This window comes from Anastrepha ludens, chromosome 4, assembly GCF_028408465.1.
Source record: "Anastrepha ludens isolate Willacy chromosome 4, idAnaLude1.1, whole genome shotgun sequence".
NCBI classification, from domain to species: Eukaryota; Metazoa; Arthropoda; class Insecta; order Diptera; family Tephritidae; genus Anastrepha; species Anastrepha ludens.
In genome coordinates, this window is record NC_071500.1 from 21,072,564 (window position 1) to 21,088,171 (window position 15,608).

At 36.6% G+C, this 15,608-nt stretch overlaps 2 protein-coding genes across 12 annotated transcripts in view; both read left to right on the forward strand.

The window, feature by feature from the left end:
• LOC128860293 (NAD(+) hydrolase sarm1) overlaps window positions 1-10,150 on the forward strand; it is a 158,139-nt gene extending 147,989 nt beyond the window's left edge. For 6 of the 11 annotated variants that reach the window (XM_054097724.1, XM_054097727.1, XM_054097729.1 and 3 more), the window contains 3 exons: window positions 2,403-2,587; window positions 3,184-4,282; window positions 9,311-10,150. In XM_054097724.1, coding sequence (XP_053953699.1) covers window positions 2,403-2,587; window positions 3,184-4,282; window positions 9,311-9,395 — 1,369 coding nt within the window. In that variant the 3' untranslated portion in view covers window positions 9,396-10,150. Of the gene's footprint in view, window positions 1-2,402; window positions 2,930-3,183; window positions 4,283-8,301 lie in introns of those variants that run through there. The other 5 variants (XM_054097725.1, XM_054097735.1, XM_054097728.1 and 2 more) reach the window with 4 other exon arrangements.
• Window positions 10,151-13,666: 3,516 nt separating this feature from the next.
• Window positions 13,667-15,358, forward strand: LOC128860299 (uncharacterized). Its single transcript, XM_054097741.1, has 3 exons — window positions 13,667-13,877; window positions 13,942-14,129; window positions 14,191-15,358. The coding sequence occupies exons 1-3, from the start codon at window positions 13,799-13,801 to the stop codon at window positions 15,007-15,009; spliced, it is 1,086 nt and encodes a 361-aa protein (XP_053953716.1). The 5' UTR covers window positions 13,667-13,798; the 3' UTR covers window positions 15,010-15,358.
• The last annotated feature ends 250 nt before the right edge of the window (window positions 15,359-15,608 follow it).

The window sequence follows — 15,608 nt, forward strand, 5'->3', positions numbered from 1 at the left end:
AGTTGGTTTGAGAGCGCAACTCAAAAGATGGTTAGTGTCAAGAATGTAAATTACAAGGTTTGGCCATACGAAACAAAATTGTTGTCTGACCGCTCATTTCACACGTATTCTTATGCTCTTCCAATCAGTCGTTGTGCAGATGGCAACGAAGTAGCAAAGACTGTGTTGTTTTTTTATATCACCAACACAATCTCAGTTTTGTGGTAAACAATTCCTGTCACATCCCCTGTTACGTCAGCAAATCAGCAAATTCCTTCAAAATCGCTGAGAGTTAGTTAACGGTCTGAGTTTGGCCACATCTTCTGAATTCTTTACACCGGCTTAGTGTTATGTAAGGTTCCTTCCCAGGTCGAGTATATCGGCACAGTTGCTTCATTCTTTTGGATGCGATCTGCAAAAAGAATACTCTAAGTAGGTTATATTTTACATTTACAGTTTACAGATGCTCCATTTTTTTCTTGTCTATGTTTGTGTTTAGCAGTTGGATGAGTCGTTCACATCGTTACAAGCTGATAGCGGTAGTACGAAACCCTGTTTGAAAGTTTTTATATTTTGCACGTGTTTTGTTTTTGCAATTTGTTGATTGGACTGTCGAAATTTCAATCAAAATATATGCAAACAACCGAATAAACGAAAAAAGCAGATAAAAGTTTTAAAACCAACAAATCGAGAGAAACAAAAACAAATTAGCTATTCCACTGCCATGAGGGACCCATTCACAAAAATACCTTGTTCACATTTATAATTCATGTATAAGTATCGCAGGTATATATTTTTAATTTCGTATTGTACTTTTTTCATTGGTTTGACTTGCATTGAGCTCCCTACAGAAGCAAAAATATTGTAATCGCTGAAAATATTTGGGTTTGTGAAAAAAAGGATGTTTTTGTTATTGGTATTTTGCTATTCTTTATTATGACTCATTTCAAAGAATGTTGAAGAAAAAAAGTTGATTACAATGAAATTTATGGTAAGATATGAAATGAAATTTATTTAAGGATGCGGTGGAAGGCAAGCAAAACATGTATAAGACATTTTTGAGTGCTGTTGATATACTGGATTCTTGCATACAATACAATAGAGAACAGTTTTTCTACGAAGCTTTTCTCCTCCTTGTAAACAAACACGACAATCTTTCTTCGCTGTGAGCGTATCGGCTCCGGTTGGTTGGTCGACTACAATAGCCAAACAAGTAGTGAATTGAGAAATAACGGCTGGATTATTCATACGATTTTCGATGTGTGTAAGGTCCAAAAGTTCGAGTGTAACTTTGGCAGTGTGACAAGTTATGTCCTCCATGTCACCCTCTTCAATTTTTGGAAACAAAAACTCGTTGAGCATGTCACGGTAACGCTCGCCATTTACTGTAACCGCGGCTCGTCGCTCATTTTCGAAAAAAAAAGGCCCGATGATGCCGCCAGACCAAAAACCGCACCAAACAGTGACTCGTTGTGGATGCATTTGCTTCTCTACAGTAACGTGTGGATTTTCTGAGCCCCAAATCCGACAATTTTGCTTATTGACGTAGCTCCGATGTGAGAATGAGCTTCATCAGAAAAGATGATTTTTTGGTAAAAATGCTCATCTTCGGTCAAACGATTTTCTGCCCATTGAGCGAACCGAAAACGCATTGGTTTTCAATATTTCCCAATTTTGTTCAAGCGTATAGTGTCCCATTTCGTAAATGTCAAACCTTTAAGTAAATTATGAACACATTTGACATGTCATTTGTGTTACCATTGTCAAAAAAAAGGTGGTTCAAAAAGCAAACGCTATATGGCCCACCCTTTATTAGTGTAGAACTAGCGCCTCGTGCTGCTTGAAGCTCTTAGCCTGCAATAAGTGGTGATGATATCTGATTACATTAATAACTAGGCATAAAGCTTAATAAATTTCTTAAACAGCCCTAAAGGCAAGGGAGTTGATGAAAATGATGGATCGATGAATATAATCCGCGACTTGTCAATATTCTTTTAGGTCCAATGACTTTTGAGCGTATATCTGATTAACTTCAGTGGTTTCAGAGACATGGCTTCAGGCATGCTTGGGTGGCTTACCATTCATTGCTATTCTCAACTATTCATTTGCTCTGATTACTTATAGAAACCATTAATTATTAGACCAAAAATAATTTAATAAAATACTATAGAAAAATAGGTTTTTGCCTTATATAATAAAAAGCATACCTATCAAAGTACATGCATACATACATAATGCTTACAAATTTCATGCGCTAGCAAATATCTGGGCGGACTTATCCAATTTTAATTCAATACACTTTAACGAAGTCGCACGGCAATGCACTTTCTATATACTCGTAACATTCTCTACCTACTTAAGAAGTTGTTGGCATTTATTTTCGCAGCTTTCTCAATAATGTTACTCTCTTCTTTTCGCTTTAGATTTATGCGCGGTGAAAAGAATTTGGATCGCCTCGTAGGTATGCCCAGCACACCCGGTTCGGTGACTTACCAAAGAATGCACAGCAACGATTCCGACTATCAGCAGAGTGTGAGTGGCGGCAGTGTCGGTGGCGGTGGCAGTGGCGGCAGCAGCGCCGGTGGTGCGGCGAATAGCAGCGGACAAGGTGGGGCACAACAAAATACGACAACTACAAATACAACCAATACGAATACATAGTACGGGGCGATCCAGCGTTGATAAAGAGTAGCCTGGATTGCCCCGCAATATGAAATCATATGAAGATGATGATTGAGTGATGAAAACATGAAGGTTATCATAAAAGCTATGAGACGATCAGAAATGATTGATGAGATTGATTGATGAATGATTATGAACGTAATGTTTATGCAATCGCAAACTCTTCGAATATTCATATACAAGCTTATATTATTAATAAATAGAAATTAATTTAGACTAGAAGTTAGTAAGGAAGTCACAAACAAAAAAAAAAAAAAAACAGCAAAAACAGTATCGCCTCAAGAATCCCAAACCATACTCCAAATTCCTAACTCGAACTTACCCTATTTCTATTTACTGTTATCTATTTGATTACACCTTAAATTACTAAGTTTTAAATTATTTACGCGCGAGTATACGTATTTGTATTTAGTAGGTCTAGCAATCGTAAGCCGTAATTATTCACCCCTTCTTCTACAAAACAAATTCAAAAGCAAATTTTTACTGATCGTTCATATCTAATTAACACTAATTACAAACTAGCAGCTAATCACCAGGCAAATAGATACCGGCAATCTCCCTCACCGGCCAGACAGCGCATTGGCGGCAGCTGCGGCCCCTTAGGCAGCAATGGGCAGCTGAGCATGTTCGGGCGTGGTTCGAAGCGTAACGTACTGCCGCCATACCGCACCCAACAGACGTCGGCACAGCAAAAGGCGTTGCTCATGGGTGGTTCCATGCAAAACGTGTCGCCATATGGCTATCGCCCGCCCCGACGTAGCTCAGCTGGCGGTATTTGCAATGCGAATGGCAGTAGCGGCAACAACAATAGCAACGGTTCGGCTGCAGGTGGTGCAGCGAGTTATCGTAGTCATAGTGTCGACGGGTTGTTGGACACAACCGATGGTTTGGATCCCAATGACCGAATTGCAGAGATGGCGGCGCTGGTCGCTGCCGGTAGCACGGCGCTCACCAACGCCAGTTCGACAAGTACTCTGCAGCCTGGCAACGATTACGCTTCGTCGGTGGGTTCACTTTCGGAACTAATTGAACCGGAAATCGTGGCGAAACGTGAGAAGACAAATTTGCCACCAAATCCGCAGCATCGCAAATCGCGCTCACTCGATCATTTTCTAGATGAGAAAACGTTGGCGGTAATTACGATGCCACAACCTGCACCCATGGAGGGTACACAGAGTATGCAGAACCTTGCCACGCCAATAACGCCCGATCTCAATCGTGGTACACGCACACAACCAATGCCACAACGCGCTGGCAGTGTAATGCAATGTGACTCGTCGACATCCAGTGCGGCGACCACGCCCGAACGCAACGTCGTACGCAAACATCATCATGGGGCGGCAGTTGTTCGGCGAAGCCCCGAAGGTATTAGCTCAACAGAAGATGAGCGGGAGGATTCACTATCGCTGCGTAGCAGTAGCACCTCGTGTGGCAGTATGCTGAGAGCGCAGACGCGCGCATCGGCCCATACACACCGCGGTAGTCAGAATAGTGGCAAGACTTCGACAACATCATTGGGTAGCAATGCGACAGGAAACTCCCACAATAACAGCAACAACAACGCAAACAATAAGACTATTCTGAATCGAACAATCAAAAAAGTTCGTTCGCTGATCAAAAAGTAAGCATCTCACACACAAACACTTTACTCGTACTCGTATACTACTCATTCGTATCAGTCAGTCCAAGTAAACAAAGCAACAAAACCAATTCCAATCAATCGAATTCGCCAATCAGATCGCACAATGTATAATACAATAAATGTATAAGTGTATGTAAATCAAACTTCCAACCAAAACCATCAGCGTGACAACATATTACCGACCAATTAGCAGTTAACTTGTCTCGCTCTATGTCTTTCTCCTAATCCAATTGCTTCACCTTATTCGTCAAAACTCATTATAACATACTATACATATGTAAACATAACTGTAACTCACTAGTGTTGTTTTCCCATAATCATCACGTTGTGCTTACGCTAATTCTGCTCATAACCCCTAATACACAAATAGCAATTGACCCGAGATTAAAGTATTAATTATCATAATAATTAGACCCATAGAGAAGGGGGAGGGGAAGGAATTAGTAGTAGTATTGGGGTCGTTAGTATACTGCCTACATGAACTTTAAAATTTTCGCTTGTACTTGTATTTGATGGTACTTCGCGTTATCTATGGCAAATAGTGTCTAATTTTTGATTAAGCTTTTGAATACTTGAAAATGTCGAATTTTATTCCAATGCAATGGTATGTAGTTATATATTCCGGCTTCAAATTAAATTAAATATAAAGAAACACTTATTTAAATAGTAGGGGAAATAAAAATCAAAAATTCCTTATCCAGTGCTATTTGAGTTTATATCCTTGGATCGCTGCCCATCACGATAAGCTAAGGCTATATATTTTTCCAAATTATTGAGGGATATTACAGTTCATAAGGTCAGAAATAGTGCGTTATAGCTAAGATTTAGAACATGGACATCCACACAATCTGATGGCAGCGTTAAGGACAAATTATGTGGGATATATGCGATTATTGTGTGAGAGCCAGAAATTCAAATTGTTGTTGTAACAGCATAAACGTTCCCCATAAATGTTTGGGGAATACTGCTGGAGTAACAGTTATTGGATGGATGTAAGTCCGGTAACATAGAACCAACTGTCGTGAGCACGAATGTAGAAGTACTTTTTAGTTCCCCTTCTGAGCTAGAAATTCAGAGAAGTATTTTAGGAGATATCGCTATACCGTCTTAGACAGAGGGGGGAAATATTAAAGGTAGTGTTTAACACTCTCTCCTCTACACTCTCTCCTCTACTCCCTTTATCAGTGTAGCCTTAGCGGACAGTCGCATTGTTGTATCAACTAGATATGCTGGTTAACAGCTGGCATGCCGTGACGGCTCATTCCTATTTTCATTCCCATTCCATATTCATCCAATATTCTACACACAAATTCTGCTCTCATCCACATACAACTGTATCGATACATGTACATACATATTATGCAATCACTGTTATCCACTGCTATCTAATCTACAATGGTGTTGGTTGCCCGCAACGCTTTTCAACTGCTATACTTGGAGCTATTCTCTGTTATAAACTATGCTGCATACCTAAATATATTTATTTTTTCTCACTAAGCAAATAACAAATTTAAATACTCCTTTTCGCGCCTCTCTTTTGAGCCCCACATAACAAAGTCTTTTCTCAATTTCCCCCAGCCACTTGCCGCGCTTTCAAACAGTTTCTCTGAGTAACACAGGATAACAACAAACACTTTGTAATTCAAATGACTAACTACATAGGTATTGTACCATGCGCATACAAAGAGTCAAGTTACTGCGCAAATGCGCCTACTCCCCTTTTCCAAAACGTTTTTTGAACAACTCGCTGAAAATCGAGAGCTTGGATCGTGAGCCTGAGTATGAAAAGCGCATGACAATTAGCTTATTAATTGAGTAATTGAGTAATCGAGCGAGTGATAGCAAAACTAACCGACAAGTATCTATTTGCCTTGTGATTAGTATTCTATATTGTATGTAGTTAGGTTATTATTGAATGATTTTGAATGCTTTTGTTTCAAAAAGTTGTTTTTTATTACTAGTTAGATTTAAAGCTACAAACATTGGATATGTTGTTTATCCGAGACATTGTGTTAGAAATCAAAAAAGAAAGCATTATAACTATAAAAAAAAAATATCTGAAAAATAAAAAAAATACAATATCAAAGTTTTGAGTATCAAAAAATTACTCGTACTAAGTTAGTCTGTAGGACGAAAATTATTTGCAATTATATCCTTCCTCCATTCTTCTGTTGTTTTTAATTTTATTTAATTTTTGTTGTTGTTTGTATATAAACCGTCCGTTTGTCAAGTACAGAACTCCTAATTTAGGCACTAAACAAATATTTGCATAAACTCAAAGAATTTTGCTAATGATAAAAACAAGCAAATACAGATAGGCCTTAAGTTGAATGGATTTAATTGAAAAATAAAAAAAATAAATAAATATTAATATATTATTAACAGATTGATTAAAAAAAAAATATTTTATATTAGAAAAATAACTCTGTAAGTGATATTTTTTCTATAAACTTTAATTAACAAACGCTGTATAATGATTTTAAATTTAAACGAGCATTAAAAATGTCTAAAAAGCAACAATTTTACATAAAGATGTTGTTTGAATATAAAAAAAAAATATAAAAAAATGACCAACGATTTATTGCAAAATACGATTGGCTTTAAGTGAAAATAAAACATAAAATATAAAAAACCAAAAAAAAAAACAATTTGCATTTATTTAAAAAGAATTAATTTGAAAATAAAAAGATTATTTCATACCCAAAGCGCGGGCGGCTTCAGCTAATCAGGCAGAGATGCCATATGGCTTGGCTTAACTGCAGGTTGTGAAAATGCAATTCGCAAGAGAACTAATTGTTCACACTTTTTCACGCTTAGATAAGTTGAGAGCAGTTGCATGTGTATATGTACATATATTTTTTTACTGTAGCAGCAATACTAATTTTGTATTGAGTTGGTCAAGTTAGGTTTTAAATGCCACTTTTTTTATTTTTATTTTTTATTATAAATAAAATATATTTGTGTGTGGCTTTAAAAATTTTATTAAAAGTGGCACACACTTTTTATGCGTGTATTTTGCACAAATATCGGATTTTAAAGGAGTTATAAAATTATTTGCTGCCACGCAGTTTGTAAGCCAGCTCTAAATAAACTGAGCTTTAAGGGTTTTTGAAACTTTTTTCTGCCAAAGTTACATACAAAATTTTAGTAAATATTTCAAGAGTTATTATATGCAGATACTAGAAGACTATTGATTTTTGGATTTTCAAAATTGCTTTTACGGTTAACAATGCATCAATTTTTAAGCTCCGTTCTAATGGTTGATATAAAGCGCAAATCACATAAAAAGTGTTTGTTAAATATTTCACAAAGCTTTTGATGTATTTTTTTTGTTTTTGTAATTTTATAACAAACTGTTGATTTTTCGAAGTTTTAAAAATCGTCTAACGCTATTCAAGGTTTTTGATTAAGTAGTTTGTGAAAGTAAAGTGAACTTTAAGACTATGAAATTTTTTTTATTTTTGTTAAAATTGCTCAAAAAAGATGTATTGCATATTACAAACTTTATTTCACTTTTTTGTAGGCAACCTTTTTTACTTACAATGCAGTTTTCGTAGTTAAAGCGAGTTGTTAGACTCACTCGGCCGGCGCAGATGGCTTAAAATTTTTTTAAATAATTCTTAAATTCAAGTGTTTGTGCTAAATTGAATTCGCATCTTGAATATTTCGTTTACTGCCATAATTTTATAAAAGTTTTATTAGTAAAGAAAAACTGTTCGGGATTAGGGTACTCATATTTATTTTCCCAACCGCTTTTGCTTACTCTCAACGTTTACTATCCTTATTGTGGCTTTCTTTTGTACTACAAATTGCTTTTTTGTAATTCTAACTATTTAGCGTTCATCATTTTTTATTTGTTTGTTACCTATTTACTTTAAAACACTTTGCTTTTTAACACAAAATTTGTCATTTTTCTCAATTCTCTACATGTATAACCAATAATTTTCTCCTTTGATTTCAATTTTGTCTTTGTTTTTGTTTTTTTTTATTTTTCGTAGACCATAAGAGAACATCGTCTATTTGTTGCGACTATTGCCTGAAATCGTCGTGCACGTTTACGCCTATTTTAACGTGTCTCTCTCCCACGCAACTGCATCCCAGTGTCACCTAGCTTGGATTTCCATTACTGAACTGTGAACTGTTTGAACACGCATATGTGTGCAATAAATAAGCTCTGAATGTGCAAAATCACCGCCCAACAAATTGAAACAAACAAAAAACGTTCAACTCATGTAACCGTCAAAAAGCGTCGCATATCAGTAACACTCCAATTAACCGATGTGTTGGTCATTGATAACCTACATTCATACATACATACATGTGTGTGGGTCAGTTGCAAATTCATGTGTTTGTGAGCGTGAACTGCTCTTCAATGTATTCTTTTAATTAGCTGTAAAAAATGTTATTTTTAAGCACAAAGTCGACTTTTTAATATTTATTAATAATTTCCATTTTCCAAAACAAAAACAAGAAAAACAAAAAACACCATACATAGAGTTAGTAGATAGAAAAAATTAACGAACATTAAATTGTAACCGCCACTAAAATTCCTTTTGTTTCTTTTCTTCACCTATTTATTTATTGTAAAGTATTTTGTGATCCTCTCACTGCTATTCTCATTGTGCACTAACATTCTCTCTTCTTCTCTAAGCTACTCACATACAAAGAAAGGCGAATGCATACAAGGTGATAGATAGTTAGTATTAAAGAAAAAACGAAATGTACATGTACAAAATTTGTTTTTGCAGTTTGGTGGTTTGTATGCCAAAATTTCAATCACAGTGTAGGCAAGCCAATAAAACACAAAAAAGGCTTATATTGATATTCAAACCACCCAATCGCAAGAAAAACATATCAGCTGTTCTACTGATATCACCTTGTATAGGATTCGCCTTGCTATACGCAAAGCATTTTACTGCATATATTCCCACAACTGACTTTTGAAAAAGAAAACAAAATTGTGAAAATTAATTATATTGTATTTATTCTGTTATTACACACATTTAGTAACGATTTAGATGCTGACGAATTACCAGGGTTAATTTTAGCACAAGCAACCGCACCCACCTCCGGCAGAATTATAGTTTGGTAGTTTTACAAATACAAAAGCCAATGCAAGGTATTAAATTTCTAAATAGAGGTTATACAGTCGAACGGAAAGCGCGAGGAAGCAGATGTCTAAGCATTTGAGTTGGGAACAATTCAAATTCCAACTTCGCTTCGAACACTGTGACGCAAGAGACTTTCGTTTCTTTTGAGTTTCATGCAAAAGTAATTTCTAAGTACTCAAACTCCACGCGCAGTACGATTAAAAGCCTCAAGGAGTATGCAGGTAGCATACGCATATCGCACATATTTTTCAACGAAGATACAAATCAATTTTTTGGTTTGCCAGAAAACGCAAAAGGGTCACTTATTACAGTACGCGGAGAAACATAACCGTGCTGACAGAAATTTACAACAGAAACTGCGTTGCTTCTTTGCTGGCTATTAAAGATGTGCAATTTGATTGTATAAAATGTAAGGAAACTTTTGATTGTATAAAATGTAAAAAAACTGGTGTTTTTTTCTTTAATTTTGAGTTGTGTCACTTTTGAAAAGTATATGCGGTATGTAAATGCGCTGGTAAAAAGATAAGGGTTAACTATGCATCAACACAATATCGACACCCTTTTCCAATTTACTAACGAAAAATGTTTGTATGTATGTACAGATGTACTATTTTAAGTGTGTAATTGATAATTTTTTTGTTGAAAGTCGTTTGGCTTTGGAAAAGTATTGTTCCAATTTTACTAAGGATACAACGAATCGAAATAAATGTTGGAAGTATTATATAGATTTATAGAATTTGTGCAGTTAATTTAATAGCTTTGGAACACGTAAGTTATTTAGCAACAAGCAGATCTTAGCAGATTTCGAGCACAGAGTCGTAGTGACTTTAACAGAAGGGAGTGCATACCTATTGGCCATTTAAGCAGCCAATGTTCACTTGAACTGTTTATTATCCTGTGATAATATTATGCTCGAGTACTGTGGATCGCAATCTAGTGCCGGGTAAGAAATATTTTCGTCATTCCGAAAGCTTTCGGCTGATTTGATTCAAATTTTTTCCTTAAATTACTTTGTAAGATTCAATGTTAGCTTAACCAAGCCTTCTAGTATACCTTCCTCTTCTTCTTCTTCTCCATTGGCGTGATAAACGCTTAAGCGATATTGGCCGATTTCAACAAAGCGCGCCAGTCCATTCTTTCTCGTCCTAACTGGCGCCAGTTGGAAACAACAAGTGAAGCCAAGTCCTTCTCCACCTGATCTTTCCAACGCAGAGAAGACCTTCCTCTTCCATCTTCTTCTACTACCACCAGCTAGTACCGCATCGAATACTTTCAGAGTCGGAGCCATTCGGACGACATGAGCCAACCAACGTAGCCGCTGGGTCTTTATTGGCTGCGCTATGTCTATGTCGTCGTAAAACTCTTACAGATTCTTGTTCCATCGCCTACGATACTCGCCGTCATGAACGTACAAAGGTCCAAAAATTTTCCACAAAATCTTTCTCTCAAAAACTCCAAGTGACGCCTCATCGGATGTTGTTATCGTCCAAATTTCTGCACCATACGTTAGGATGGGCATGACGAGAGCCTTTTAGAGTGTTAGTTTTGTTCGTCGAGAAAGGGCTTTACAACTCAGTTGCCTGCTTAGTTCAAAGTAGGACTTGTTGGCAAGAGAGAGGTTCTACGTTGGATTTCTAGGCTGACATTGTTATCGGTGTTAATGTTGGTTCCTAAATAAATGAAGTCTTTTACAACCTCGAAATTATAACTGTCAACAGTGACATGGGTGCCGATGCGCACGCGCCTGAGCGATTAAGTTCTGCGGCTCGCACGATCCTCTCCAACATCAGGGTAAAGAAGTCACACGACAGCGAGTCACCCTGTCAGAAACCTCGTTTGGTATCAAACGGCTAGGAGAGGTACTCTCCAATTCTAACGGAGAGGTGGCGTATATAGTATATATTTTCATCTGTGGAACAATATCAATACCACCATAAATAAGAGGAGGAACTCGACCAAACACCTTCCAGAAATGTACGCGCCAATAATTTTTTGGAGTTTACTCCTTAAGAAACGATATATAAAGCCCATGGTATGAAAATTATGGGTAGTAAAATCGTGTGAATCACCGGAAGTGTACGCTGACGAAAGTGACGTGTTGCCCTTTTTCTATATTCTAGTGAGAAAAAGCACTGCCTACCTTGTGGCGCTACTTTGATGGTGCAAACTTGTAGGAAATATATTTTCCTTGTGGTTCCTAATTTACAGTGAGAAAAAGCACTGCCTACCTTGTGGCGCTACTTTGTTGGTGCAAACTTGTAGGAAATATATTTTCTTTGTGGGTGCTAATTTCTAGTGAGAAAAAGCACTGCATACCTTGTGGCGCTTGGTTGTTGGTGCAAACTTGTAGGAAATATATTTTCCTTGTGGTTCCTAATTTTCAGTGAGAAATAGCACTGCCTACCTTGTAGCGCTTCGTTGTTGGTGCAAACTTGTCAGAAATATATATTTCCTTGTGGTTCCTAATTTCCAGTGAGAAAAAGCACTGCCTACCTTGTGGCGCTACTTTGTTGGTGCAAACTTGTAGGAAATATATTTTCCTTGTGGGTGCTAATTTCTAGTGAGAAAAAGCACTGCCTACCTTGTGGCGCTACTTTGTTGGTGCAAACTTGTAGGAAATATATTTTCCTTGTGGTTCCTAATTTCCAGTGAGAAATAGCACTGCCTGCCATGTAGCGCTTGGTTGTTGGTGTAAACTTGTAGGAAATATATATTTCCTTGTGGTTGCTAATTTCTAGTCAGAAATAACACTGCCCTCATTTTGGTGCTTATTTCCGTTTCCTATCTAGTGCTTGTACGTTCGTTGAGAACCTACATATATCAGTGATATCGTCTGAACCTTTGGAGGAGATTGTCTTCAAAAACCCTTACAATGGTTCATCTGCCAATTACACCCCAATGAACTACCGCTTAGACATTTGTTTGAATACATTGATGGCTCTACGTCTGAAAGCTTTAACGGTGAAATAGAGAAAAAATTGAAGGATTGTGAGAAGCTTTCTTTCGTCAATTATAAACCAATTATATTCACACTACCAGATATATCCAGTGAAAAAGATTTCAGAAATACCTATTTGATATTTGTAGTGCTATTATAAGTGGACATTGCAACGACAGCTTAAAAAAGAAAAACCCCAAAAAAATTGTTCATTCCAGGTGGCTTACTATTGCGAATAGAATAAATAAATTTATATTTTTCCAGCAATATAGAAAAGGTCTTCATTTACTCCTTTTGCATATTAAATATATTTTTAAATATCACGGTAATCGTTCTTAAGGAGTAAACTCCAGTCGCGTGTCGGAGCTGACACACACACCTCTTTTTTTTTATTTTTATAATTGGTACTTTATTTAAGATGCGTGATGGGCATTGATTGAATGAAGGCATATAAATGTATATATCGATAGAAATTTATTCATAACAAAGAATTGGTCTTTGCTCTATACATTAGCTTCAACTCAATCCTTTAGGCGAAAAAAATGGCTTCTTAGACCATATCCATTTATCTGTATATAACATCAACTATCGACAATCTTTATATGAGACTACAAGAAAAATTTTAGACTGCAGTATCACCCCTAAGGATACATGGGCAAACGCCCAAGCGTAAATCGCCATGGAAAATCTTCTCATAAAGACCATCTATATATCATTAGAAGGCGGTGCGAAACTGAAGGGCGTTACATATATGAAACAAGATCAGCACATTGGAAGAGAATATCAGTCTAACACCTATTATGTATGTGTATGTATAAATAATTAGGTTATAATTTCTTATAACAATTGTTATTAGAATATATACATATTTGTAAATACATACATATACTTTGCGTTTACATCATTTATTTGGGAGTTAGCCGCGGTCCTCCTCTAATTTGTGTGTACGTCTTGATGTTGTTCCGCAAATGGAGGGACCTACAGTTTTATCTCGCCCCCGAACGGGGAAATGGTTTTGTATGATAAGAATTTTTTGTTTTTGTGGTTCTTTAATTTTATTATTATTTTGTTTATTTGTTATTAGACTAAGCAATATTTTATTGAATACAAACGCTATACATATTGAATTGGCTGTTGTTGTTGGGTATAACAATGTAAGATTACAACCCTTCACCACTTAACGAAAGTTGATATCGACGAAAGCGTGGAGACTGCAAATTGAGATATTTAAGAGCTATAAATTCAACCTTCAAATTTTCCAGATGTGGCAGCACTATTTTCATCGTTCTTCTGCTGCGTGATGTTCCTTCTTTTTTGTTTTGCTTACCAACTTCTATCATTTACACTTTAATCGGCTGCATTAAGAAATTTTTATTGAAATAAGTCAAACGTGCCCTATGTTTTAATTAAAAGTTTAAATTATAAAATCGCTGCTCTAAAATTGACATGAATTGTCCGTTTGGACCCAAACGTACAATATCCGAAGGCACCGAGGAAGAAGCCCTAGAACTTAATAAACTCTATGGTATTTCAAATAAAAATCACAGCGCAAGGAAATTTATTTAAACCATTGGTTTATTCTATTTTAGATGATTTACGTAGAAAACTTTCAATGCCACGCATAGATCGGTTGGGCGGCCGAGCGCTGGCTGCTTGGGATGCAGACGAGAAGGCTGTGCACGTCTTGCGTAAAGATGGAAAATTTGGTCATTTTGGCTATAGTCATGGAGGACGTGCCTTTTTGGAAAATTACGAAGCTTTATTTCTTTTAGAAATGGTAAATAATGCATTAATATTTGCCTAATGGTTTTTAATTGTGTACACAAATGTGCCAACAGGATCGTCTGCAGTTAGAGTACTGCACAATGATAATGTCGGTGGAACAGGCTTATTTGCTGTTGCTCGGAGAGTCGCCTAGTACGAAATTTAATGAATATCTTGTTTACTCCCATCTCACGCGCATTGGCTATATATTAGTGCGCCACCAAAACGTGGCCTATTACAATCAAGACGAGCCTACGAAAGAGGATTGTGCTTGGGCACTCGCATTAAGCATTGTAAATAATAGAGCAATACCAGAATATGTGAAAAAATCGGCAGACTTTGTCAAAGTCAAAAAAGAAATAAAGCATATCAAGGAGTGTATTACAAAACAGGAAGTACCAGCACAAAAACCAATGGAAGAGGACAATTCATCAGCAATAAGTTTTGATCGGAAAATAGTGTCAACAGGAAAACGAAAAGCCACGGGCGATGAAACTGAGAACGCCATAGAAATTAAACGAAGATGTTTAGAAATAGCTTCTAGCCAAAAAAGTTTTCTGGATTGTCTCAAAGATGAGCCAGAGTTCAAAGAATTTAAAACGGCGTTCGCCAAATTCGATATAATCGAAATGGGTGACAGGGCCACAAGTAATGAGGATGAGTTGCGCAATTTACAAATTACTTTCGATTTATACCTACACAATGATGGCTTCAAAAAAAGCGCACCAAAACCACCAACGTTTCGCTTACTGATACTAGGAGTGCAAGAACCGTTCCCTACGCACGCAGAAATAGCTCACACATATAATTTGCAGAAATACCCAGTGCCGCTTCTGGTAGTTTCCGTGGCAGAATCCAAGCAAATACAAGCGTTTGTGTATTATTTCAGCTGATTATCTTAAACTTTAGTTCATAAGCTGTTATGCAAGTTTAAAGCTGAGTCATTTTCGAAATGTTAATAATATGTACATATATAAAAGAGGATATATGTTTGTGTGCTTTCTATGACTGACACGACTCTTTCAATTTTGACGAAATTGTTAACATTTATTTAATGCATTTATTTCTTTTCTGAAAACTTCGCATTATAGAAAACTACTTGGTGAAGGCAAAAGCTTTCTTATATCCATTTCTTCCATATAGACAACTTTCTTATATGCAAATGTGCTGTAAATTCAAACAAACATACAAACGTATAAATCAATTAATATCGTTAAGAATTCAAATAAATTGGTAACTATCCTTATGATGTTTTGAATTCCTAAGGACCACAACAACGGCCGCCGTAGCCGAATGAGTGGGTGCGTGGCTACCATTTTTGGAGTACGTAGATTCGAATCTCCATGTAAGAACATCAAATATTAGAAGACGTTTCTAGTAGTAGTCGGCCCTCAGCAGGCGCCTCCGAGTGCATTTCTGTCATGAAAAAGCTGCTCATAGAAACTGTAATAACTCACCTTTTATATTATCTATACCCAATACCGAGTCGCAC